General features: G+C 35.8%; 1 protein-coding gene and 1 long non-coding RNA gene across 2 annotated transcripts in view; both read right to left on the reverse strand.

Moving 5' to 3' along the window:
- LOC136810253 (uncharacterized) overlaps positions 1-3,879 on the reverse strand; it is a 59,290-nt gene extending 55,411 nt beyond the window's left edge. The window contains exon 1 of the long non-coding RNA XR_010847081.1: positions 3,839-3,879. This is a non-coding gene — a long non-coding RNA (uncharacterized lncRNA). The remainder of the gene's footprint in view (positions 1-3,838) is intronic.
- Positions 3,880-6,082: 2,203 nt separating this feature from the next.
- Positions 6,083-22,893, reverse strand: LOC136810254 (bone morphogenetic protein 1-like). The gene is made up of 17 exons (XM_067066825.1): positions 22,376-22,893; positions 21,089-21,226; positions 17,672-17,795; positions 17,039-17,214; positions 16,607-16,822; positions 14,999-15,169; positions 14,253-14,384; positions 13,784-13,931; positions 13,345-13,518; positions 12,479-12,609; positions 11,926-12,078; positions 11,260-11,469; positions 10,816-11,064; positions 10,203-10,349; positions 8,959-9,202; positions 8,280-8,434; positions 6,083-7,571 (listed from the first exon to the last, which is right to left on the reverse strand). The coding sequence occupies exons 1-17, from the start codon at positions 22,524-22,526 to the stop codon at positions 7,486-7,488; spliced, it is 2,805 nt and encodes a 934-aa protein (XP_066922926.1). The 5' UTR covers positions 22,527-22,893; the 3' UTR covers positions 6,083-7,485.
- Positions 22,894-26,916: the final 4,023 nt, after the last annotated feature.

Below are 26,916 nucleotides of genomic sequence, written 5' to 3' on the forward strand. Positions count from 1 at the left end.
AGATTCACAACATCCCTTTAGAGTAGAGTGTGGGGCGTGCCAGAATGGTTGATCTGAGATGGGTTTAGGAAGTTTCTTACTAGGTCTCTGGGATAGGGGTGTATCACAAGTAAAAAACAAAACACGGACACTAAATGTAATGTTTCTCAGTTTGGGGGGGGGGTCCGAGAAAACAAAATACCAGAATAACAGTCAACTCACTCTAATTCGAACCTCTATTTTCGAATCTTTCTGTAATTCGAACTGAAATATTGGTCCCTTCAACTGGGAAGTGGTTTTTCTTTAGTTCGAATCTTTCTCTAATTTGAAGAAAACTTTTGGTCCAATGAAGATCGAAATGGAGAGAGAAAGTCAACTGTAACAACCGGCTAAAATTGTTCCGCAAAAAGTGGGAATACCCGTCAATACCGGATATACTCCGAAGCCCCCAATATCAGCCTTTTCATTTTGCCAAGAAATCCCATTGGTTGACCTCTTAAAGCACATCCATAATAGATGGAAAAATTCAAGATTCTGGCAAGTACAGTAATTGTAGAAACGGTTGAACTTTGATGTAGTTAAATAAGAATTTGATTTCGCCCATCACATCACAGCACAGAAGGCCCCTCTTGTTTTTCCTCTATTACTTCCTCCTTTCATTTCTTTTTACCTGTTATCTTTCTTCTTCCTTCTTCTTTGTTTCGTCGAAGAATTCTATTTCTTTTTTGACTGTGATTTCTTTCTATACACACCCCTTATCTTATACATATATTTTCTATAAACAGCAAGTTTTCTTTTCATTTTTGTTCTTAATTTAATTTATATATCTCTTCTTCTGTTGTATTACTTTTGGAGAGCCCGTTTGGTCCCTAAATATTCCAGTACCAATTTAGATGGTATATTTGAATAAACATTACATCTTGGTGTGAAATTTCGAATACGCCGCCTCTGCATCATATTGAACCTTGGGGGGGGGGACTAGGCTTAGGCTTACGAGGTAACAGTATGTCCGAGTTAAAAGCTCGACAATTGAACTTTGGGCTCTTCCGTTCCAGAAAAATTACAATATGGGGGCGGGGGTGAAGGATATAACATTTTTTGGAAATTTACCCCCTGGAAAACAGATTTCACCTCCCGGACAAGCATCAGTTGATGACCCCCCGGACATTCAAAAACAAGATTTCCACTACCCCGGACAAAATATCCAACATATCCCTGAGATTATAAAGTAAATACCTATACATCTAACATCCCTGGCTCTTGGGGAGGGAGGAGGGCTGAGCAACATATATTTTAGAACTATACGTAACCATACAACATCGCAAATGAAAGTGCTGTTCAAAATATTCCCGATCGTTCAGAAGCAAAATTGCGAAAAAAACGATCTAAATCACCTAAGCCCCCAGATAACTCTTGCACGAAAAAAGAAAGAAAATGCTGAGGTTGCAGTGTGTCCCAAAAAAGCGGACAATTCTTTCTATAAAGTAAATCAATAGATATTCAATTCCCAAGATGATTTAATAGGTTTTTGAGATTGAGATTGAGATTGAAGTATAAAAGTAATAAAATTTGGCATAAATCATGAGGATTTTATTTTATATATAAAAATGTGTCCGCTTTTTTCGAGACACGCTGTATAATAGCAGAAAGTCTTTTTTCTAGGAAAATTATACTCCGATTTTTGTCACCGCTGAGAATAATCAAATAAACAAATCCTCAACATAAACCTCTTTGTGCTATTTCTTCCATCCCCAATGAATTTTCCGACTCGAAAACGATTGAATTCAATACCCAAGCCATAAAAGACATGGGAATTCAATTCCCGATCGAGTTCCAGTCCATTATTTTTACTACAACAGCTGAAAGAATCCTAACAGATCTGTGAGAAGGGGGTGAAGAGACAAATTACCACACAGATAGATAGACATTGTCAGATACTCAACAGCAACATATCCAATACGAGGAGACTTGTGTAAAAATGAATTCCAAAGAAATCAGACTACTAGCAAGTAAGTAGAGACACACAAAGTATTCTGAACAAAATCAAAAAATTGGCCTATCAAAAATAATTCCTTCAAGATTTTCCAATTTCTTTTATTTTTACAATAGTTGATCTGTCTTTTTTGATATATTATACTTATCTTTCTGATACTAGATATCATTTTTCCCTTTTTATATTCATTCCTTTTCTTTATTTATTTGAACATATATATTTTTCGCAAAGAAATATATCATATTTTCTATAGCACTCATACCAACTTCACAAAAAATAATCAGGGACTAAATTTTTTTTCAGTTTCATTAGACTAACAAAATTAAAATTGTTTTATGCCTTTTTTGCACCCCATTTTTTTACATGTTAAACCTAGTTAAAGGGCAGATGCGATTTTTTCAAGACTTTTTTGGTTCTTTTGAGGTCATTTATTTACCTTTTGGGCAAGATGTAGACTTATTCCTTCAACGAGCAACAAAATGAGTCCCCGTCATAAAATTTCAGTTTCTTATAAAAAAAGAAAGGATCACAAAATATAAAGAAAGGATTTTTTTTTTAATTTATTATTATTTTTCACAAACATCAAAATATTATCTTGAATGTAACAACTGGGCAAAGCAAAATAGGTGTTAATTGAATCATAATATTTTTTCACTTCATTGTTTTAGTACCCTTCCTATAGAAATTTAGGCCCAAAACTTTTCATAAAAAGGTCCTTCTTTATTTCCCTTCTTTTTTTGATACAAAAACATTTTTGAAAATATATCAAGATTTTTGAAGCAAGGTTCGATTTCATTGGCTAATCAAACAAAGAAATTACTCTCAACCAATAATAAATTGAATACAAAACAATTTTCTACCTGAAATTTCTCACACCATACGTCCAAAATTATAGTATCAAAAACCCTGGACCAGCTTAACAAATTCTTTCAATTCAAGTTATGAAATATTTTGAAATAACAATTATAAGCATCAAAATCAAATGCACCTGCCAGCTGTTTTTTCGTTAAGAACTAAACACTAAGGGCCTGGAGAGCTGATTTCTATCTACTTAATTACACCCCTAACCCACAGCCCCGGTGAAACTTTTTCCTCAGTGGGGATAAAAATCCCAATGGAGGATAGAGATTCTATTGTTCAAAGGTTAAAAAATCCAGTGGGGATGGTTTTGGAGTGCAATTTTTAAACATTTAATTTCGAGTGGGTATGAAATATAATTCAATTTCCCAGTGGGGCTAAAAATCCAGGGTATTTTCCTACCGGGAACGAAATTTTTGCTAGATTTTCCAGTGGGGCTGGGGTCCCAGCGGGTCTGTGACACAGGCCAGGGTGTTTAATTGAATCGGGCTTCGTGTCCAAAGGAGAACAATCGTAGGAAAAAAACAACATATCGGACTAGTCGATCTCTTTGAGCAGTTGGGCTATCTAGAGTGTAAAGGATTAATGCTACCTGTGGTTTAGAGTTCGGTTACACCATCTCACCATTATATGCGAATGCACCCATTCCATTAGTTTGCTTTTTCACGATTATCCATAAATTCAAAAGTGGAGCAAGTTACATTTGTATGTAAAAATTTTATATCCATTTAACTCCAGAGAGGGGGGTACTACCCTTGCCGACCAACAGGGATGTGCCGCTGAGATCCGAAAAATGGACCCTTTCTTTTTTTAGCGTTTTTGCGACCATACCTAAGACTCATGGATGTGAAAAAAGGTACGATTACCAGCGGCACATCCCCGTACCCCTTTTTGCCCAAGTATCCTCCTCAGGGGCTCTTAAGGAAAAAATATAAAACTAACTAATGACCTTACTGAAGAAGTACTCAGAACCATAAAGAAAAGAAAGATAATTAGTGCGATTCTTACCTCATCCATATTAGGTTATTTTGGCGGGCACCGGCTAAACTAAAAAGAAAATAAATGTGACATTAACTATTAAAATTAAAATTCTCTTTATTATTGACCGGAAGGGTCAATCCATCTACCTCTACCATCCCTGGTCAAAATTCTGGATAAGATCTTGGAAGAACTTTCAAGATCTGACGCATCACAAGATCTTGCAGGATCTTATCAGATCTTAAAAAGTCTTGGCAAGAATTTTGACCATACTACCTCTACCCCCATGCTACAATCTCACTTTTCACTCTTCCCAACTGAAGCCTTCCTGATCTACAATCTGTCTCAGCAACCCAGTAATAATAATAATAATAATAACACAATAACATATATTTTAAGTCGCATGCTCCGAAAAATTCTAAAGCTTTTAGGCAGCTGAAGAATTGTTTCCACAAAGGGCCACTATGGCCCAGTGTGACCTTTATTAGCTAGCGTTGGATTCTCAAAAATACAATGATTTTTACAGTAAAGATAAGGGTTAAGCGAATTTACCAATCATTGTATTGGCAACGGGAATGAAATTTCAGTCTTTTTTGGCCATTCCCCAGCTTTTACCCCCCTAAGCTCTTTGGTAACTTTAATCATTCATTCCAAGGCTACGAGTAGTCTTCCTTCCCCAGTTTTTATGGTGATGTTTGATTCCCCAATTTTGATGTGGATGTTGGATTCCCCTTTATAGATCACACTTCCAGTTTCACCTAGTTCACTAGTTGTGGCTCTCCTATCTCTATCAGATGTTAATCCGACCAATAGTCCTTCTCCAAAAATTATTAGCTTTATTTAACCAAGTTAAGTCAATCAATTATTCTAATGGAATTCAAAAGGTGATGGTTGAGTGTTTGACAATGCTTTTCGTACCGTAGGAAATGGTTTTTTTCATATTCTTTATTATCTTCAAGATATTTGATTTATGCCCTTTCAAAACAAGTGGTCAGGAGTGATGTCTTAAAATACACCCCCTCCTTCTCAAAGACCCATTGTGAACCCTTCCAACTGAAAATATTTGCCAAAACATCATCCTCGGTGGAAAATTATCCTTCAATTTTTATCCCCACTGAAAATAATCAGATAACCAACCCTCACTGAAAAATATTCACTATTTTTCCCTATCCCCACTGAATTTTGTGACTTGAAAACAAAAGAATTTATCCCCATTCATAAAAAACATGTGAATATCAATCCCCATCGAGTTTCAGTCTGTTCTGTCTGACCCCGCTGGCTGAAAAAAAATCTTACCAGGTCTGTGTGAGAGGGGTGTTAAGGGCTACTTAGACTACGTAATTTATTGACGAGCAATATTTGACATTATCGTTTTCGGACCGTAATGTACAAAGTAAATACACGCTTTTTTTAATAAGAATACACTTTATGTATGAATGTACATGATGAAAATGGCTAAAAATTTAAGAATATGCTAAGAATATCACCATCATGTAATTTTGCTACTTAAGCTAAGAATGCCATTTTTAGAGCATCTTCAATTATAAATTGTCAATTACCCCCAAGTAGGGGCTCACTCCTTTCACAAAAATGGCATTTTATGCTTGAGACGTATGTACTACATGTTAAATCTAGTCTGAATTAGGATCCTAACTTAAGAATGCTGTAAGAATATTTTAGGATGATTTTCCCAAAAAAGTTAAGAATATCCATGATGAAATGGATTTACACCATTCTTATAAAAAAAAACGTGTAACAAGTGCTCTATTCTAAAAAGGATTTTTTTTCTGTAAACAACCCCCTTATATTGTTGGAAAATTGCAAATCAAGCTGACAATATATTGTGGACACATTTTCAATATATTGCCGGCACTCAGCAATACATCATCAATATATTGTGTGACAATATATTGTGTAAAGTCTCAAGTAGGAACAAGCTACATGCTGAATAGACCTTCTTGAAGGATAATGTAAAAAGAAATTTGGCCTAAAAGTTTTTTTCTCAAAAATCGGGCTCCATACATTTTGGGTATTACCATTTTGCATCATTGTGCAAAAAATCTAAAAACTAAAGGAACGAACGAGGCCTTAAGATGTGCGCCGCTTTTTGGAGGGCAGATTGAATCTAGCGCTTGATTTGTTTTGGACATGACATTTTTTTTTCGAAATCTCCTGATATATTTTACTTTCAATCCGTTGTTCGGCTTCATTTCCCATCCAAGAGTTTCAACTCTAGCCCCCCCCCCGGGCTTTAAAATCAATGTTACTGGCAAATGAATCCATCAGAGGTTTCTAATAATATTATACCATTTTCTTAATAAAATAATACAAAAATTTTTGGATTAATCTCTTCTGACTTACAAAAAAAAAAAAAAAAAAATATTATATTAGAAGCTATTTCGTTTTCAAAAAAAGTTTTCTTTTAAAAAAATTATCAAATTATAAAACTGTACAGAATAATAATGATAAAACAAATATTTCTGAAGGGAAGTGCCTAATAAAGTGGTTGACAAGCCAACCCAGAGTCATTATTTCGGCTAATTTAGATTAAATATATCGCGTGCCTGGTAAAAGGACAGAGTCACAGACTAAACGACTTATAAAGAATCATTTTCTTTGACTCACAATAATGTGAACTATCAAGTATCATAATCTTCCTGCTAAAGCTTCGATGGCTGAAGTATTAAGAACAAGTTAAGAACATTTTAAGGCTTTGCAGATTCTAAAATACACAATCTCTTATGAAAATGGCCAAAAAGCTCACAAAATGGTGAAAATAAGAACATGTTAAGAATATTTTTAGGCTTAGAGGTCAAAAAGTTAAGAACATCCGAAGGCTTCAAAAATTTTGGATGTTCTTATAGAAAATACTTACTTTTGAAAAGGGGAGAAATAAAAAAGTTTTAAGCGGCTGGTCAATATATTACTAGATATGACACTCTTGATCGAGGAGAAAAGTTCGACTCCTGGAAAAGAGATATACCGCAAGAAAGGATCTTGAGATTTCTTTAGAAAAAAAAACTTTTAAGGGGGAAAATAGGAAACATAAAAATATAGTTTTATATCTACAAAATAATATCGTACAAAAATTTGGTTTTCCTTTTCTTCCCTTTTTATAAGTATAAAAAATGATGACATAGCAAAAATTATATCGAGCTATATCTTAGATATCAACCCCGGAAAGCTGAATAAAAAATCCTTCATCCAAAAGAAACTAAAAAATTTGGTGTTTTTCACAATTTTTACGAGTTTACACACTTATCATTTAAAGTTTGGCGAGTTCATAGTCTACGTAGCAAATAGATATTTCATTGACATTCAAAATTTCAGTATAAGCTTTTGTTGGAACCCTTGGGTTGGAATCTTATGACATTGTTGTCTCTCGGAGCTATACTATATTATTTTATTAAAATAAACCTTTCCTGTACTGTTTATAGTGAGTCACCAACAATCTTGGTAATATAGTTCTATCCATTGTTTTCAGTACAGTATCGTTTTCCATGGTTGCTAGCCAATATGAATTAACCCTATATTTGTTAAAAAATCAGCTTAGTTGGAAATGCTGTATCAACAACCATCGCATGTGCTTTGAACCAAACTGTGTTGAATCGCATTAATTTTTGATTCAATACAACAACAGTTGTGGGTTACTTGCAAATCTACCTCAACATCAACTTTTATGACTTCCTTCTACCAGATGTTTTCAACTTTGAGTCAGCACCAGCTTTAGGTGGACTTGCACCGCGGTAATTTGATAGTTCAACTAGAAGAAAATAAGAAAAATCAAAATCAACAATATACACGGTTTTTTATAAGAACAAGCTATATAAAAACATAAGGTTTTGATGGCTAAAATAGTAAGAACAAGGTAAGAACATTTAAGGCTTTTAGGACTCTAATACACCGAATTTCACTTCAAAAATTTTGAACATTCATAAAAAACGTCTACTGGAATAAATGTTTCAGACTAAAATGTAACCTAATCTATTAGACTGCAGGCATCCCGAAACAAAGTTTATTTAACATCTACGCCTTATCTATACATTTATGCCTTAAGATAAATGTTCATACAATGTTTGGCACCCGATCGTAACGGCTTATCCGGAAGTGTACTGTACCAAAGATTCTTTAAGACACATAAAACCCATAAAAAGTTAAGTTGAAAATTACCCGAAAAAGCTTCAGTTTGTAAACCTGTGTATGTCACGAAAAATTTCAAAACAGTGGTTAAATTCCAAATGTTACTTCTTTAGGAAAAATGACGCAATCTTAACTTATGTATAATGAAGAATTATGTTAAAATTGGCTGATAAAGCTACTTCACCCCTTTAAGATTCTTGTAAATGTTTAGCTCCCAATAGTTTTGCTTCCCACTCTTAAACCAACTTGATATCATCCGACATTCTCATCATAGGCGTTTGTTTCTCTATAAGAGCCCATTTTTGTTTTTTTAAGTATTTCGCAAGCCTACCTGGTTTACTTTTACAAATATAATTGAATTTATCTTCACAAGGGTAATCATTCCATTTGCCATCTGGCTTTATCAAAGCACAATCCTCGTTTTGGAGTCGTCCGCCATTATTTGGGTCCCCTGCGTCCCAATTATTGAAAGCAGTTGCGGTCGTGCTGAAAGAATATATATTATTTTTTGAATTTTGAAAATAACTAAAATAAAACAGCAAATTCATAGTAAAAGAGGTACAGCAGATCTGGATATAGAACAAATTTGCATGGACAAAAGTATACTAGATGCCGACACAAACATTTTCCAAAATCATACAAGCTTTATAAAGTATGGCGATCGCTTTACCGAAGCCTATAGAAATTCCCAAAATGTGTGCTCGCTCGGTGTGGAAGAGAGAAAAAGTTCTTCTTTCTTTTGTCTAGAAATGCCGTGTCAGCAAACGGTGTAAGCAGTAGGTTCGTCTTGCAATTCCTGCATTAATAACACGCATACGTAATTTGCCGTTCTTTTAAACCACATGTAGTTTTAATTCCCGTGATAAACAAAGAGGAATGAATCCGTAGGGGTGATACAGTCACTTTCGGTCGGGGTTGTGGACGGCGAAATATAAAATTTGACCCCCTCAAGAGATGAATGGATGATCTCCCTTGAAATAAAGGAGATTGAATCTAAAGATTTCACTTACTTATCACTCCAGGCCCATCGTCCTTCCAAATCGCCGTCCGTCATTCCCAACCACATATAGTTGCCTTGTAAAAGATCTCTAGTGATAAAGTCTTGTTCTGTCTTCGTTGTCACGGAAACAAGGTCAGCACTGTTACCAAGACAATCATCTCTAGCAGCATACCAATTGAAATAGTTTCGTTTGACAATGTAGCATGCACCACCTTCTAGGTTTTCAGCAAAGTAGACCCAGCCCTCTGGACAATCTAAGGAAAAGGAAGAAGAATGCGGTGAATTTAAGTTTGAGAATAGTTGCTGAGACAATATAAAATTATGTTAAGAGCGGTGTTCCTGGGAGACCTGGGAATTTTATTTACTTTTCAAGGATCTAATACTGTTTTAATGTTCAAGGAATTCGGTAGAGGGAAAGTAGCATTTAATTTTAAATCTTCAATATTTCAGTTCAGCTCCTGAGCGAAAGGGGAAATGTATTGAGTTTTTCTTTCTATATTACAGGCACATACTTTGTCTTTACATTATGGTACAAAAACGAGAATAAAATTCATGAATAATTCAAAATGCTGAAGGGCGGGGCTTTTGAGATAAGCCATATGGCCTGAACTCATACTGGTTTTAAGGTAGAACCATAAGCCTCTCAACGGGGTACAAAAGAAAGAGACTTTTAAAAAGATATAGCGAATTTTTTTATCTTGTGGCCCAGCAGTCAAAATCGGAAGTGGATATTTTCCGGAAGTAGTTGACTAGAAATAACATTCATTCATGCGATCATTCATTCATGCGATCATTCATTCATGCGATCATTCATTCATGCGATCATTCATTCATGCGATCATTCATTCATGCGATCATTCATTCATGCGATCATTCATTCATTCATTCATTCATTCATCGGAACCGTCTTACGCTGTAGTTTATACTGCCTGCCAACTTGCAAGACACTGACACACAGTTTTTCAGATCAAGTGCGTTAGGCCGGCATGAACCACTAAAGAACAAGGTCAGTGCACTCTCTCCTCATCCACGATCTATTGTGGAATCGATACCTAGCACAGTCACCGACAGGCTTCTTGGGTTTCTGTCTAACTAATTCCCCTCACATGACATGGGTCGGCCCGGGCGAAGGTAGATTTACCAAGTGAATCACAGCACCGAGTAGGAATTGTACCCCGACCTCCTGGACGGCAGTCAAGATTGATAACCACTACACTACAGCACCTACCGGTTTGTATAATACTAAATACGAACCTCTTTCTTGGTTCTTTTTCACTTCTGGGAGGGTATTCGAAATTTCTTTTTTGTAAGCTTTCCATTGTAATTTGAAGCCAGAATATTCACCAGAGTGGTCAGATACAAAGTTGATCTCTGCTTTGTTCGAACGCGTTTTAATAGATTCTAAATAGATGAAGATTATAAAAATCAAAACGTTTCCACTTGTCAAAACATATCACTTCATTCATCGAAAGAAACATATTGGAGTGTAATCACTGGAATGACTGTGCCATGATTAATTTCCACCCCCCCCCAAAAAAAAAAATACTAGGCAAAAAAGAACCCAAAAATGCTGACGTCAGCAAAACTTGTTTTTTGAATAACTACAGCTTGACTAATGGTATAAACATGGAATTTGGACCAAAGTTGGACATCATACTTTTTGCAGGAAATGTTTTTTTGAATCTTGCTGACGTCAGTAGAAATCAGCAAAATACGAAATTTTGCGATAAAGTGCTGACGTCATGATGTGCAACGTTGGTTGATGTTTTTACCATCAACCAAACTGAAGTTATTGTTAGAATCGTTTCCTTTGTCTTTGAGAGAGTTCCTGCTCTCGAAATTGAAGATGAGTAATAAAACAACTTACCTCTGATCGGGTTAACGCCGCAATAACGGCCCAATAAAGACGGCTTTCGGCCCCATCCATCTTTTATAACCACAGAGTCGTATTTGCATATTGAGTGTTTTTCCAAGTGAAATCGGATAAATTTCATTTGGATGAAGTATCCCTCAGGAACATCAATTTTCCATGAACATGTTTTCTCTGGCGGATATTTCGCAGGAAAGTTTGGACTGTTAAATGACCCTTGCATACCAGTTTGAAGTCCACCACATCCTTAAAATTAAAATAAGAATGCTTTTATATAAGTACAATTTTATAAAAACATCGAGCTTAATTTTGGTCCAACCTGAAATTAAAATACAAAATGCTCAAGAAGAATGATATTTTATGATATCAAGAAGAATGTTATCTTACTACACAAAAATTTGTCAAAGCCAAATCGAATTATTTGCTGAACTAAAACAATACCTTCAGGTTGTTTTTCTTTGATTTCCCACGAGGCGCGGAATCCTGCTTTATTATCCTGACCGTCAGTGATCATGGTGACCCACAGTGAGTTGCTCTCAGAAATGATTGGTCCCGGAATTCGACTGCCGCAGAATTTACCGAATAATCTATTGTTGTGTTCTTTGTCTCTGACTTCCAGGTAATCGAATTTGCATGGTTCGTCAAAAAATTCTGCAAATGAACGTTTGTTAAAATAGAAATTGTTGTCAACAGAATTCTTTGATTTGCTGCTTTGACACTTTTTTAAGTCTTCTATTGCAGAGTTCGGTATAAAAGTTATCAAAAATATCTTCGCTATGAAATAGTGACTCGGGTCTTCTACTAGATAGATAGAATTGATATTTTACGTGGAAACCCCAGTTGGATAACTTTTAGACATTCTTCAATTGTTTTCCAGGCCAGTTTGCTCGGCTATCTATCACATCAGTGAAGAGCAGGGATTTTGGACTGGGAACCCAGAGGTTTGTAGCACTGAAGCCTTTGACTACTCGGTCATTGTACTCCCTCTCGTCTATAGTAATGTTGACCTCAGGTATAGTAATATTATACAGATTAAACTCATTGGAGCTTCCTCGTCACCTTTTTACTTGAGAACCACAAGTTTAAAAATTCGTAATATTGACATACTTTCAAAATCGAAGCTTTTGATTTGCAATACAATTTGGCTGTTCTTGTTACCGCGAATAATCCACGTGCAGTTTGTATGTGGAGGGTAGTTGGCTGGGTAATTGGGTGAATGGAATTGACCTTTGGTTCCCATCAATTCACCACCACATTTGGCTGCAAATGAATAAGAAAACATGGTGTAAATTAATTAACATCGCCCTTTGAGTTAAATCAAATTGGGGTAAGAATCAAGATTTATGTAACAAAAAAATGTGAAGTTTACACTTCAAAGGCTAGACTCAAGTCATACCTTTTAAAGACTTTATCGTGAATAGGATCGCAAAAGGCTAAACTTGGTACAGAACGGTTATGAGATAATTTATATAATCAGATTCGCATACACAGACCACGATATTTGACGCTAAAAAACATATGCGTGTTTATGTAGTTGTGTTTTTCCGCGACGGAGGCGATTAGATTTGATTTGTGTATATCCCGACAATCCGACGATCAGGGTTAGAACAAAACATTAAATAAACGTTCAAAACAAGGTCGTGAACAACAAGATACTTACGACATGATTGAGTGTTGCATTCTTTATCTTGGTACGGTTTACCACTACAATATCGTCCACCGAACTTTGGTTTTGGGTTATTACACAGGCGTAAGCGGCGTTTTTTACCACCGCCGCATTCTTTGGTACATCTATAAAGAAAAGTTTCATCAATAAACAAATTCGAAGAGTGTCTGCAAACTATGGTTCATTCACTTTAAATGTGGAAACCACGTTAGCATAATTTAGACTAATTCCCTAGAGGGTGGTTTTAATATTTAAGCAAGAAAAAGTGTACACTTAAAGCAAATAGACTTTAGTTTACTCCCTGGTTTCTGATAAGTTTTCCAAACCATTAATTGTAATTCATTATTTTGTCCAAAAACAAGCAAGTTTTGACGACCGGCTACTTTGTTATGAGAGATTATACCTGGTCTATTCCAAGCTACTTTAGCCTTTACCGATACGGTAATAGGCTAACAAAGATATAGAAAAATCGCGCAACGGAGTAGTTTAGGCTCTACAGCTACTCAGTTTGGTGATAATTAAGATAATAATAAGATGGTAATAATACAGAGTTCACTGATCTTTAATTATCCCTGGACCAAGCTATATCCGCCATCTTTGATCGAAGTTTTTTGAAAGTTGGTACCCCAGAAGAAGCCATTGTAGTGTTTGAAACTTTGCCTAACGACAAACGGCGCTACATCGTTAGTGTACAAGCGAAACTAGATCTAGCACTCTCTCCGCGGGTACCAATTTCAAAAAAACTCCGATCATAACATTTTGCTTGGCCGGTATTGGGTAACTTGGTCCAGGGATATATAAAGGTCAGTAAGTGAGTCACCTTAAAAATCCGAAAGAATAATTCTTGAAGAAATCCTTACCGTGACCAGCTTTTCCATGCTCCCCACATGCCTGGTATGGGCGCATTAATAGGTTCAAGGGTGTCAGTATTATTAGCGCCCAAACATAAGAAATTATCATCCCATCCATCACGCCCTTCTTTGGCGTACCATTGGATACAAGGCTGTCCTTTCTTACGCTCTTCCGGTGACCAGCTTTAGGAGAAACAGAAAAAAATTAGAATTTGAAGTTGAATAGTTTAAAATTCTAAAACAGATAGCATGCGCGAAAAAAAAAGGCGCGCGGAAAAGCCTTTTTTCGCGCACGCGGCTGCGCGAAAATTTTAAGATGCGTGAATTAAGTATTACAAATATGTAAAAATCTCATTTCAGCGCTCTTTTTAAGAGACGAGTCCTCTGATTAGGTTAAAAATGTCTCTGGGCTTTAAGATCTAGCTATTAAAGGGTTCGAAATACTTACGTGAAATTGTAAGGTGCAGCGAGCGGTAAACAGAGGTAGTTGTCATACCATCGGTTTTTATGAGCTTCTTTTGGCTCGAAAATCCGAGTACATTTCATTCCAGCTATGGAACCTTGATCAGACCATCTCATCTGAATTTTTCGTTCACCTAGAAATGCGGTAAGAAATCTCAAATTAGAGTGGTTCGGATTTTAAAAAAGTTATTGCACTTTCAAGCTTACATCAGTTGGTTTTTAAAAAAATTGTCTAGTTTAAAATACAATGTTTTGGTTTCGATTGATAAGGGAGTTGACGCAAATGTTGAGAAGTACAGATTTCTATTACACTGCATCTCAAAGAAATTCCAAATTCAAATTACACCACCTGCCACACAACCTCGAGACAACGTCCATCGTGAACGCAATTTGGACGTTAGTAAAACGTTGTTTATATACTGGGCTTGAACGAAATGAACAAATCTGAAACTTACCGCGATTGCAGAAAGAATAACTGCTCCATTCTCGATAATCTGCACGCTCGTAAACTAAAACACATTCCGCGTTCTTGTCAAGGTCTGCACGCAAACGTTCGAAACTAAAATCAGCCGGAAATTTTGGCCACTCTAAAATAGAAAAGATATTAGCAGGATCACATGGGCAAAATTTGCTTCATTGGGATTCAGTGTTCAAGTTAAACAAAAAACATAACTGGATAACTGGATAACTTCAAGATGTTATTCAGTTTGCTTTTAGATTCACGTCTACAATCGGAAGATTTAAAAGCAGCTACCGTAGAATGGCTAAACTATTAACCGGACAAAAATTTTTGTTCAAGCGGACTGTTGGTTTCCTTACGGTAATAGAAACAAAACTGAAGTGTTTGTCTTATATAGATACAAAAAAACGTATCAAAAGTCATGATCAAAATGGAGCATTAGAACACATATAACAAAGACATGATAATCGCCCACAGAGCTTCAACCTTCTGCCTGTTTCACTCTTTTAAGAAGCGTTGATCGAGTGGTCAAGACGCAAGCACCACGAGTTCCCGGTTCAAATCCCCGCTCCTTCCTATATTCTGTTCAGTTCATAGATGGCCGAGTCAGCTTGCTGTGGACCCCGTAAAAAAATCGAAAGAATGTGTAATAGTTCTAGATTACTGGGCTATCCACATAAAAAACATCGCCTCAACTCTACTATGAGAGAACATAACACGATTTCAGATCATTTCTCTTACCTGGACATTCTTGAGTATTGCAAACACGTTTTTGAATCTTGTTTCCACCTTCACATTGTTGTTCACCGTTCTTAAGGCTGGTGCATACACGCGTTCGCTCTTGAGTACCTCCGGCGCACGATTTATCACACGCTGTCCAACTTGACCACATCGTCCAACCACGGTTGATCGCTGAAACAATAAAGAGAATGTAGAATGTGAATTTATGATATACACAGATGTAATGACTAAGCAAAATAAGGTGAGTAAAGCTGCTCAAAACTTTCTAGTTGCCTGTTAGACAGCAGTCTAGCCATCCCTTAGACCCCGTGGAAGCTGTTTAAAAATTCACTGTTTATACGCGTCTTGTTCTCACAAAGGTAGCAAGCTAGATGCTGAATGGACCTACCTGATGATAAAAGTTAGATAGCAATGCGAGGAGAAAAATGAAAAAAAATCAGTCAGAAAATATAGCGTTTAGCGAAAATGCATAACGCAATAAATTCATCATTGATTGTTGATGGGGAGAGGGAAGGGTTGTAGGGAAAAAATAAATAGAAAGTTTTCTCAAAAATCGAACTCGGTCATGTTTTGAGTATTGCGAATACACATCTTTCTGCAAAAAATCAGAAAAAACTAAGGATGAGAATTCGTGAAAATGTCAAAAAAACGGTTTTTCCGGCATATTTCCGGCATTTTCGGCCGGAAAAAAGTGTTTTTCGAAAATCGGGCTCCGTCACATTTTAGGTATTTTGCGTCAGTGTGCAAAATTTCATAAAAAAATAAAAAGTACAGGTCGAGAAATTCAAGAAATACCGTCTTTCCGGCGAAAATAGGTTGTTCCGGCGATTTTTAAATAGTACCGGCTTCAAAAATCAATTTTATTGAAAATTGAAACATACGTGATGGTGGACATTGCTATTAATAATGTTTTTGAATGAAAAAACAACCAATTATAAGGAAAAAGTCCAATGAAAATCCAGAAAAACGGCGATTTCCGGCATATTTCCGGCATTTTCCGCCGGAATAAAATTTTTCTCAAAAATCGGACTCGGCCATGTTTTGGGCATTGTTAATACGCATCTTTCAGCAAAAAATCAGAAAAAACTAATGATAAAATCTCGAGAAAGTGCCAAAAAACCGGTTTTTCCGGCATATTTCCAGCATTTTCGGCCGAAAAATTTTTTTTTTCGAAAATCGGGCTCCGTCACATTTTGGCCATTGCCATTTTGCATCTTTGTGCCAAAAATCAGAAAAAACTAATGAGCCAATCTCGAGAAAAGCTGGTAACAGACGAACGGACGGACGGACGGACGGACGGACAGACGAACAGACAACGGTTAATTCATAGGACCTCCACCGGGGTACCCGGAGTTAGGTCCAAAAAGGTTTAAACGGACCTAGAAATCGCTGCCATCGCGAAAGCTATCCAATCTCAAAATAAATGTATAAGCAGAACAAGAACTTTTCTGCTTTATAGGTTACCTTAAATTTTAAGATTGGCCTTTTTCCCAAAGTGTAAAGGTTCTTAAAATCTACATGAGAAAACAGGCTAATTTCAAAATCGGTTAAATTGGCCTTTTGACGCGAGAGAAATCTTCTCTCGTATTGAAGAAGAAAAAGACTTACTGTCACACTGGTAAAGCAGGTTTGCTTGCTTGATATCCAAATCAGACAAGCGATCATTGCCAAGTGTAAAGATTGTTTCATCCTTCGGTACAATGGTGTCTTTACCATTTTTAGTGAAGGCTTTTCGCCCATAATGCATAATACTGTGGTAATCATAAGCCACTTGTAACGACGTTATACGGTATGGGTTGAATTTGGCAAATGCTTCTTTGTATTCTATGGGAAGGATAAAATTATAACTGAATTAGGTAAAACGAAAAGGGACTTGACATTTTTATGATTTCCCCTGATAAATGTTATCAAAATCTATTATCTACTATAAGCACTATACTATAAGCACTCGCACACAATGGCAATGGGTACGGTACATTTATAATGGTACAAATATGTACAATAGCGAGTTCATAACAACCTAACCAGATAAATACTTACGATCCATGATATTATCGGTGAATATTTTGACATGTTCATCCCGATCGGGCCTGTTCTGTTCGTGCCAGAACCCGATCACGTGACCAATTTCGTGCACCACTACTGAGGTGTGTAAGCAACCGTCACCAAGGGAAACGATTTGTCGGCCACCGCGACGACCAACGTCTGCATTACACCTTAGAAATGAAGAAACAAATTCGAGATCTCATAAATAACTAATAACTAGTAAACTAGCCAAGGGGTCAAAGTCAACCTCGCCCCCGTATATCCTATATTTACGTTACTGATTAACACCAGAGAATTCACGCTATCAGCAGGCATAAAAAAGATGATGCTACGCAGGGAACGAGGTTGGGTCCATCCGCTTTAAGTGTTCATCAATTTTTCTATTTTTTGCCATTTTTTCGAATTTGCGATTCCATCAAAATATTCAGCCTCTAAAGTCCATTCGCTTTAAGTATTCACTAATTTTGTAGTTTGAATCGCAGGCCTCTACAAAACCACAGGTAGTATATATAAGGATCACGAATCCGTTAGTGGATGCCAGCAGCCTACTAAATGATGTGGAGAAGTGACAAAAAATTTCGTAACAAGTACAATGACGAATATAACAGAAATTATGGCAATTCTTACCCATAATTCATTGCAAACTCTACATAATCTTTTTCATTTTCTCTGGGCGAGAACCGAATACACGTGTTCTTTTCCCATTCAAACATGGCGCCTTTAATCGTCTGCTTGGCATTCTCAATGAATTCTGAAAATGAGAACATTGAAACACTATTGAATTGAAACACTTCAATAAACACTCTATTTTAACCTTGAACTGAATTATATACACGATCTTTAGTTGAAGGTTTTTTTAAATTTCGTAGGTTAGGTATTTCTAAACAAATACGGAGTAAAGGTAGAGAGTCTATCACCACATTGACCTAGCACCCTGTCTGGGAGTGCTCGGGATTCGAACATAGTCCATTGCAGTGCAAGTCTGTGATCGAAACCTTTACACTACCAATCGGCAGAATGTTAGTGAGACACAGTGATAGCCTGATGCAGATATTGTAAAAACTCTGAACAACAAAGATTTTGAATGGCCGGGATGAGGAACTGGCTTCATAATATGAGGATTAGTGATCACAACTATCTTATTTTAAACTAAACGCCTTTATTTTGATTCTCCTAGATTTAGGGCATCTAATCGAGCCCTAAAATTGCTGTCCTTATTGAATTTCTCAAAATTCCGATCAAAGATTTTGGTTGCCCGGGATTGGAAAATTATCTCCAAGTTTATATAAAACTCGGCTAATATAGGACATGGACTTATTGTACCAACCAATTAAACATCTATCAAAAAAAATCTTTGTACCAAAAGCTAAACAAAAGAGGATTGGGTGCCTGGGTGGAACCTTAATCCGAAAGTTTTTGAGCTTAAATGGTGTTCTATTTGTTCTATTTTGATTTCTAGGCTGCTTGAGTTTTCAGACGACTTAAATTAAGTTTCTCTGATTTGAATGAAATCATTGAGTTTCCGCTGTTCACGGAGGTCATTTAAAACCGAATCGTGCCAGCACTTTTTCTTTAAGATTGACTATGGATTAAGAATTCTATCTTATCAATGGACCATGGGACGCCAGTCCAGTTTGTCAGTAATCCCAATATTATTGCAACGTTAGATAAATATTGCAAAAAAATTGTTTGTTTATCTTTTCGGCTTGAATTAAATCCCTAGACCAGACCCCATTGACGTATGTAATTTTCGAGTAAAATGTGATGAAATTCGCGAAAAATTCATTCATCAAGTCAACCAATGTGTTTTTAAGTTACCTGCGAGTTTTTTTTCCATTCGTGTTTAGCAATACAATTTATACACTTTCTAATTTGATGTATTCGACATGCTCCGTTATTCGATAATATTGAAAGTCCCCGTCAACAAGAAACTCTAATAAACGAAGCTTTACTACCCGATCATTCCGTTATTTCATGAAAATCCAATCCCCCCTTGAAAATCGAATTAGAGAGCGTCAACTGTGCATCAGACATTGTCTTCAACAATAAAAAGCCGCTAAGAATGGCCATGCTGCTAGCTGGTCTTTGGTGTTTTCAAGAATTTTTGATATGATCAAAAATTCATGTTTATATCCTTTAATTTTAGCAAATTCTCGCGTTGCTCTAAATGATTCGTCAATGCTGAAATTTTTTTTGGAATTTTAGTCTCAAAGTAGTGGCAAAAAACAGAATATAGACGGAAAAATCTTTAAGAAAATAAACGAAATCACGTAAATGATATCATTTATAAAATTTTTTTACAATATAAGCTGCTTACATATGATTAAGACCTAGAACCGGCTAAACAACATTCAAAAGAGAAAAATGTTACGAAATTTATTTGTAGAACGGTTCAACAGACACAGCTATATGCTTTCTTAGTATCAGGCTAATTAAGACGAGCCCAATGAAGTATAAGCCCGAAGGGGCTAGAATCGAATCTTTAACCTTTCTCAGGCAAGAAAAAGTGAAGCCTTAAATATGCGCCGTATTTTTGATGACGGATTGAATTTAGCGATTTCTTTGTTTTCGAGTGGTTTTTTTTTTTAATCTAGCGGAAAATTTTACTCTCAATCCGGAATTTGTATAAAACCACACGGGCCGCTCAAGACCGCACAACTTTGGTAAGATTTAGTGGCTTCAAATCCTACCAGGGGGTTCGATTCTAGCCCTTCGGGCTTATACTTCATTGGAAGAGCCTAGGTTGCCAGCATCCGTCTGTTTTGTTTCTGTTATAAGGCACACATGCAAATCGACCTAAAAAATCACGTTCGCTTGAGGTGAAAATTGCCGGTGTCACATAAATTTCAGGAGAAAAGGAAATGGTGGTACACAGGGTCATTATTTCGCCATTTTATTCAATTTTAGTGACAAAAGTTCAAATAGAGAGGTTCTCAACACCAAAAACTTGTCTGGCAGAAAATCTGATAAGTAGAAGCGTTTTTCTAGTCTTATTTACTTTCTCTATGACGACATCTACTTCAGGGGTGCGCCCAGCCAAAGGCGGTTCGAAAGGAGGCGGCGTTATCACATTGCATCGGACACGCCCGAAAAAGAAAAGATTAAGAGTAAAATAATAAACAACGCGAGTTTTTGGATGAAATCACCACAAAGAAAAGCTGTAATATTTTAAATGATTCCGGGTAAATGTTGAAACAATGAAATCACCGCGGTGATTTTAAGCTATTAGAACGAACATTCACTATTTTTCGATCTTTGTTTTTGAGAATTTGCCGGTACGTAGAAGACTTTTTCAACTTTTAATGTGATTACTGGGTGATTATTTCTAGATGATCTTTTTGAGAATCATGTCCTAACGATATTATTTCGAGGAGATGAGAAAGGTTGAAAGGAATGTTTGTATTTTCCTATTTCGTGGTCAATGGTAGTAAAGGTGCGCTACCCATATAAAACACTCCCGATATACTCGATATACCCCGGGTATAGGTACGATCTATCATTCATTTAGTCTATTGGTATTGTGATATCTTAAGTTAGAGATGGTTTATGTATGTAAATTACAAAGAATTATGGAATAAAAACAATCGAATTCAAAAGTGCACTGGGCATCAGAATTCTCCGGAGCTAATTTTTCATTCGCTAGCCTATATCAAAAACAAAGCAAATCCCTGCAGTTGCGATTCGAAAAACTGGTTAGCGACACGGTTCTCTATTTTGGATAACGCAAATTTTATTCAAATCTTTTCGGTAACAAAAACATCTTTTTTATCACGTTAAGGCCGGTTTCCACTTTCGCGCAAAATGAGCGAAAACTTTTTGACGTTTTTGTAAGGTCATTGGTCGGTTGAAAAAAGAAGCAATTCCATTGGTCGAAATTGATGTAATGGTTGATGTACGCGCCAAACCTTTTTATAACGTAATCTGTTCTTCAGGCAAAAAAGGTTGAGAAAAAGACTGTCACCCATTTCGCGCGAGAGTTTGATTTGGCATTAAGATTGATTTTTATAACGTTACGGACGATTTTTTTGACATTACGAAACTTACCTAGTGTCCTAGAGAAGGTGTACGGGATGACAGCACCAGGCCATAAACGTCTTTTGAACACAATGGCAGCGTCTTGTTCAGTTGAGCTGCCTACTTTCTCTTCGTTATACGGGACTCTCATGTCCATAACATATTTCTCTGAAATAGTAGATCGAATGAATGAATGAATGAATGAATGAAATATTGAGCCTAAATTTTGTTCGAATTTTACGGCCGCTTCCAGCGCACCCTCCCGTGATCCACTCCCAGTAAGGAAGTTGTATATCAACGTACCTCCCTGATCGAGGGACGATTTGGACAAAATTTATATCACAACAGGGCTCGTTAAATCTTATTGTACCAAGGAGTAAATTCGGCCAATATTTGACAAGATTTGCTGAATTAAATCTCCACCGAAATTCAATAAATCTAATGAGATTCTCGCCAAATTTAACAAAAAGATTACCAATGCAAAAAAAAATATATATTTTTATAATTTTAAGTGTCTAAACTTCCCGAATCGCCAAATTAAATTCCCGCCATTAGATCCATACAAAAGTTAATCTACACAAAGGTAACTAAAAATATACCTGGTTTCTCTTTATTTTTATACTATCGAGTTAGAGTAAAGGTGATCTTTATTAAGTGAAACAAATGAAGGAAGCGAAGGAAGGAGTATAGTATGTCCGGAAGATCTCAGTTGACATTTTTGCGTAAAGTTAAGGCATTGCTTACATCTTGTTTTCTAATTTCATATTTGTATAGAAAAGATTTTAAAGAATTGAAAAGAGGAGAATTGAAAGGAGGAGAATTCAAGGAGATTTGAGATATTGGTAAGTTTATCAAAATTAAAATTTAAAACCCCCTGTTAGATTTTTTTTCAGTCTCTGTTATGTCAAGTGACAATGCAACTAAACACCTATCAACCATTATCAACTTTTGAGGAGACTGGTAATGAAGTTACAACTCTTGGCGCACGGCATTTTTAGGCATTACTAGTTTTCTCGAAAACTGACCGCGCTACTAAGGGCTGATAGCATAGATTTATAAAGCCCGAAGGGCTAGATGTCGTACTTTTGCTGAAAAGTGTGCCGTGGTTAGGTAGGAAATCCTATCCTACGTGACATTACAATTGAATTTCAGCGTTTGACCAATCAGAAGCTACGCGGATTTTTGAGAACAATAGAAACTATATTTCTTGCGATATTCACTTTTTTTTGCCTGCGATGGTTTAAAGTACGACATCTGGCCCTTAGGCCTACAATGAGCTCGATAATAAAAGTACTAAAATGAATGATTGCGACATACCTCCTTTTCGGTTCTGGTTCTTCAGCGCTGCTTTTTCGATGCGGCTCCATAGCTCACTCCCATCAGCGGCCAAAACACCGGTATCCGAAAAACAATAACAAAAAACAACCAAAAAAATCACCAGGGGGATTTTCGGTAAAGCATAAATCATTTCTCTTTGCGTTTCTTCTGTTTCTCAAAACAGGGTTTAAAAAAAAATATTTTCCGTCTATATAAAGTATAGTATTTGTATTTATAATTAAATTTCTTTTCGGTAATTTGTAATTTCTACAATCAAATATTTCACCAATCCAATGATTGTCCAGTTAAATTGATTGTGTCATGTGTGGATAAGTCAAACAAATATTACTATAACTCCACACAAAAAATTCGGTTTTTACTCAAGTCCAATCAAAACGTTCCTTTAAGCTTTCTCCTTTTCAGTCCGTATTTTCGTGTTCTTTATATTAAATTTATTTTTCAAATTTTATTTGGTTAAGTATTTGGTTCAAGTTTTTTTGCTAGGAAAAGATTACATCATAATTACGAAATTATATCATATGCATATCGACAATTCTGTCGGAACTCATTATGATTATTATGAACAAAATCACCGACAAATTGAGTCAGAAATTCATTCAAATAGTTAGATTTGAATCATCGTATTCTTTTATAAGAACAACGAGGCTTAAAAAATGCAAAAAAATAAGAATAATTTAAGAATAAACCTGAGCCTGGAATGGATGAATTTGAAAATCTCTAAAACGGCTCCAAGTACTTTATAGAACGGTATAAAACCTGAGACCTCCATTTTCCTTTATATAAGAAATATCTTAGAACAATTTGAGGCTCAAAATAACAACAGCCTAACCTTAGCTGGCTTTTACAAAACGAATCTTACTTTCCAAACAAACGAACAAACAAACAAACTAAGCACCTCATATAACTATGCTTATGCTTCTAAGTAAGAGATAACTTTCATCGACTCCAAACATGGTTATGTGCTGCAATACACACTTGACCATGGCTGAACCTGAGATTGTTCTTAAATTTCTATTGTTCCAAACAATAGAGCCATTGTTGCAAAGTAAGCTAGAAAAGAACAAGATCCGAACTAGATCAATGTTAAAGGGGCCTTAATAATATTTATTGGCGTATATCGATTACCATCACTAACCATCTCAAGTGGTGACAAATTGGTAATGTCAATCTCTAAGTAATATCTTATAATAACCTCTTGAAATGAAATCAGTAAACATTTGAGGAGAAAGATTCTCACGTTGATGAAAAAATTTCACAAACTCCTACGTTTTGTGGGCGAAATTGATGTCGAACCGTTATCAGAGTTCAAAGTCAAGACTAGGAACTAGAGTGTATGAAACGATGTTTCTTTTACAAATAGCTTCTGCTCTTAAAACACGTGTTGCCATATCATTTGTTGTTAAAGTCAAAACAAGGGAAGACAATTAATAAACAAATTCAAACCAAATATAATTATCAACCCAAACACCATTAAGGGAATTAGGTTCGAGTTTAGCAGGGTCCGCTTACGTCTAACCACTCATCCACGAGCGCGTCAATGCAACGACTTCAGAAATTTGACGTCAATCGAACCTGACACACTCAAGCTCAGCCCCCTTTCATAGATTCTTAGTGTTATGGTTACGTAATGTTTTCTACGGAAAGACCCCGGTTTTTGCCAGTATTGCCAAATTTTATACAACTTTTGTCTAGTTTAAATTTGCCACTACTGGCTAAAAACGGGGTATTGCCGTTGAAAACATTATGTCATGAATATCACGAATTCTTAGTGTTATGGTTATGTAATGGTTCTGAAAATTTTGACATTTCATTGGAAATATAAAGTTAATCAGGCATTTTCAACAACCATTAGAGCTATAATATCCATGAAAAAAATATATCCAAATAAATATTGTAAAGCCAGCAGTTTCAGTGATCAAAAGTCATTCGAAACCATCTAAGATCTATCAGTAAATTTATGACATATTTTGTGTGTTAAACTAGAACATTGATAGCCAAGGAATGCAAAACAACCTACTAATTTACTACCGAGCTGACACATAACGTCTTTACAACGTTCTTCTAAGGTCCATATAACGTTAGAAAGCCGTTGCTTTGTTCTATGCTAGCTGGGATAAGAGGAACATCGATGTTAGGCATGTAGATGATAATGAAATTATCTATATCTCAAAACCCAATTCAAAAATTAATCAAATTATCATTGAGATTAAGTTATCAATCTAAATTTCAAAGATGATCACGAGATAACGAGATCTCAGCCTCGGAAGAAGCTGCTGATAGAAAATTTAACTCTTGAAACGTAGCAAAAACGACGTGAATCTCGTGATTCAAACCATGATGAACTTGAAATATGAGTATTACTGTATTACTGGCTCGATACACTCAAACTTATTAGCTCCTAAAAATGTAGAAGGAAATCTAACTGAAAATTGAATTATTCATAATTCGTGTCACAGTACTGTAACCAGCTAACGACAACCCGAAATCGTCAATCTAGATCCACAAAGTTTAAAAACAAGGGAAAGAATAGCCACAACACAACAAGAGGAAAGATGAAGAGATGAAACATCAAGAATTTCTATCCAACCTGACATAAATTCTCATTAACAGATCATTTAATCACAAACATACTATCAAGAGAAACCCTTCAAAAAATGTCATCTATGTTACATACGCGCGTACGCTATCAAGAAAAAAATCTCACAAAATAACAATTTTTTTGTGATACGACAAAGAAACATTTCGTCTCTTAAAATGTCTTGATCGTCAAAGAGAGGCTACGAAAACATAACATAAAACTCTTTTTTTTAAACAAAAATTCTAATATTACACCAAATCAAAGAAATTTTTGATATTTTTCTTGCTTATATCTTGTGTGTTAAAGCTTTAAGCAAATTGTATATAGGTGACGGATAAAAACATAGAAAATAGTTTTCGAGTTATGCGGTTGTGCTCTTTTCTATAACAAAGCTATAAAGCACTCGACCGTAGAGCGAGTCACTATAAAAACGTCTCTTTTAAAAGGGGGATAGGACCGATAGATTTACCGCATCAGATGAGAACGAAAATTCTTGTATTTGTAAATATCGGCTTTAAAATTTGACTGTCTGAGTCGTGGGAGAGGTGCATGGTTACAGAAAGAGGGTGTGTGCCACTAGTGCCACTTATGACCACTGACCATTGTACCAAGACTTAATATCTCCGTTATTAATAGCATCTTTTTGCCCAGCCGGTTCTAAGAAGGTACCAAGTATTTCTAGTGGCAGATTTATTTTTCAATTTTGAATCAGAGGTGTGTCATTCAGCTTAGACTTGGCGGAACCGGGGAAATTTAAAGAAAGTTCAGCTAAATGAGCGCACCAACCTTTTTAAATAACTTAATAAATATTAACCTATTTTAAACCTCTAGCCAATCTTTTACGCTTGTTTCGCCGTCGCAACACCTTACCACTTGGATATTCTTCTACGAGCTGAAATACCGAAATAATGCTTACTTTTCTGATACCCTGATAAGTCGCACTGAGAACTTGATCTCTCCGATGGAGAACAGATTCTTAAATAGCTGTGTCAAAGGAAACACTAGACAGTTCAAACGGTCAATATTTATCAAGTCAACAAAAATCCTTATTTTCGATTCCTGCGCGAACGCCCGCCCGCCCGTCCGTACAATGCGATGAAAAGTGACGCACGCGCTTTAAGATACCCTTTAATATGCTCTGACTTTTATGCTTCTTATAGGAAAGAGACTGACGCTTTCTACCGGGTGCGCCACAAAAAAGTTTCTCTCTTTAAAACTAATTTTCTAGAAATCTAATGATTTTAAAAGAACCATTCCTACATAACTGGAAAGAAGAAAGATAAACTTAAATTGTGATGGGTCATTTATTAAATTCGATTCATTAGATCAAAAGTTATGCTCAATTGAATAAAAAAGTTACTTTCAGAAAGTGCTTGAAAACGTTAAAAACTGACCTATCAAATTAAACAGAAGCATAATTACATGATACATCATCATCCTTCGTTTCAGTCATTAAAAATGATAATTAGCTGTCTAAATGACCTTTTGTTGTGTAAAGGAAAGTTGAATTTCAATAAAAAAGGCAGAAAATTCGTCGAAAAAGGCAAAAAAATCTGGTAAAATTCATGAAAATACATGAAATATTGGTTTCGAGGTAGATCCAGCCTTACATAGACTTTATCCAATCTAAAGCCGAAAATCGGAGGAAAATTTCGGTAAAAGTAAATTAAAGTGATTTTGATGAAGATTTTAAACCCTTTTGGTCTTTCAGATTTCGAAATTTTATGTGTTTAATCACTGAAAAATGCTTTTAATCATGTAAAGCTTATTGCGATTGCCAATTTTATATAAAAATTTGATAGGTCGATTTTCAACGTTTTAGAGCACTTTCAGAAAGTAACTTTTTTATTCAATTGAGCATAACTTTTGATCTAATGAATCGAATTTAATAAATGACCCATAAAAATTTAAGCTTATCTTTCTTCTTTCCAGTAAAATAAGA

This window comes from Clytia hemisphaerica, unplaced genomic scaffold (genome assembly GCF_902728285.1).
Source record: "Clytia hemisphaerica strain Z4C2 unplaced genomic scaffold, Clytia hemisphaerica genome assembly, whole genome shotgun sequence".
NCBI classification, from domain to species: domain Eukaryota; kingdom Metazoa; phylum Cnidaria; class Hydrozoa; order Leptothecata; family Clytiidae; genus Clytia; species Clytia hemisphaerica.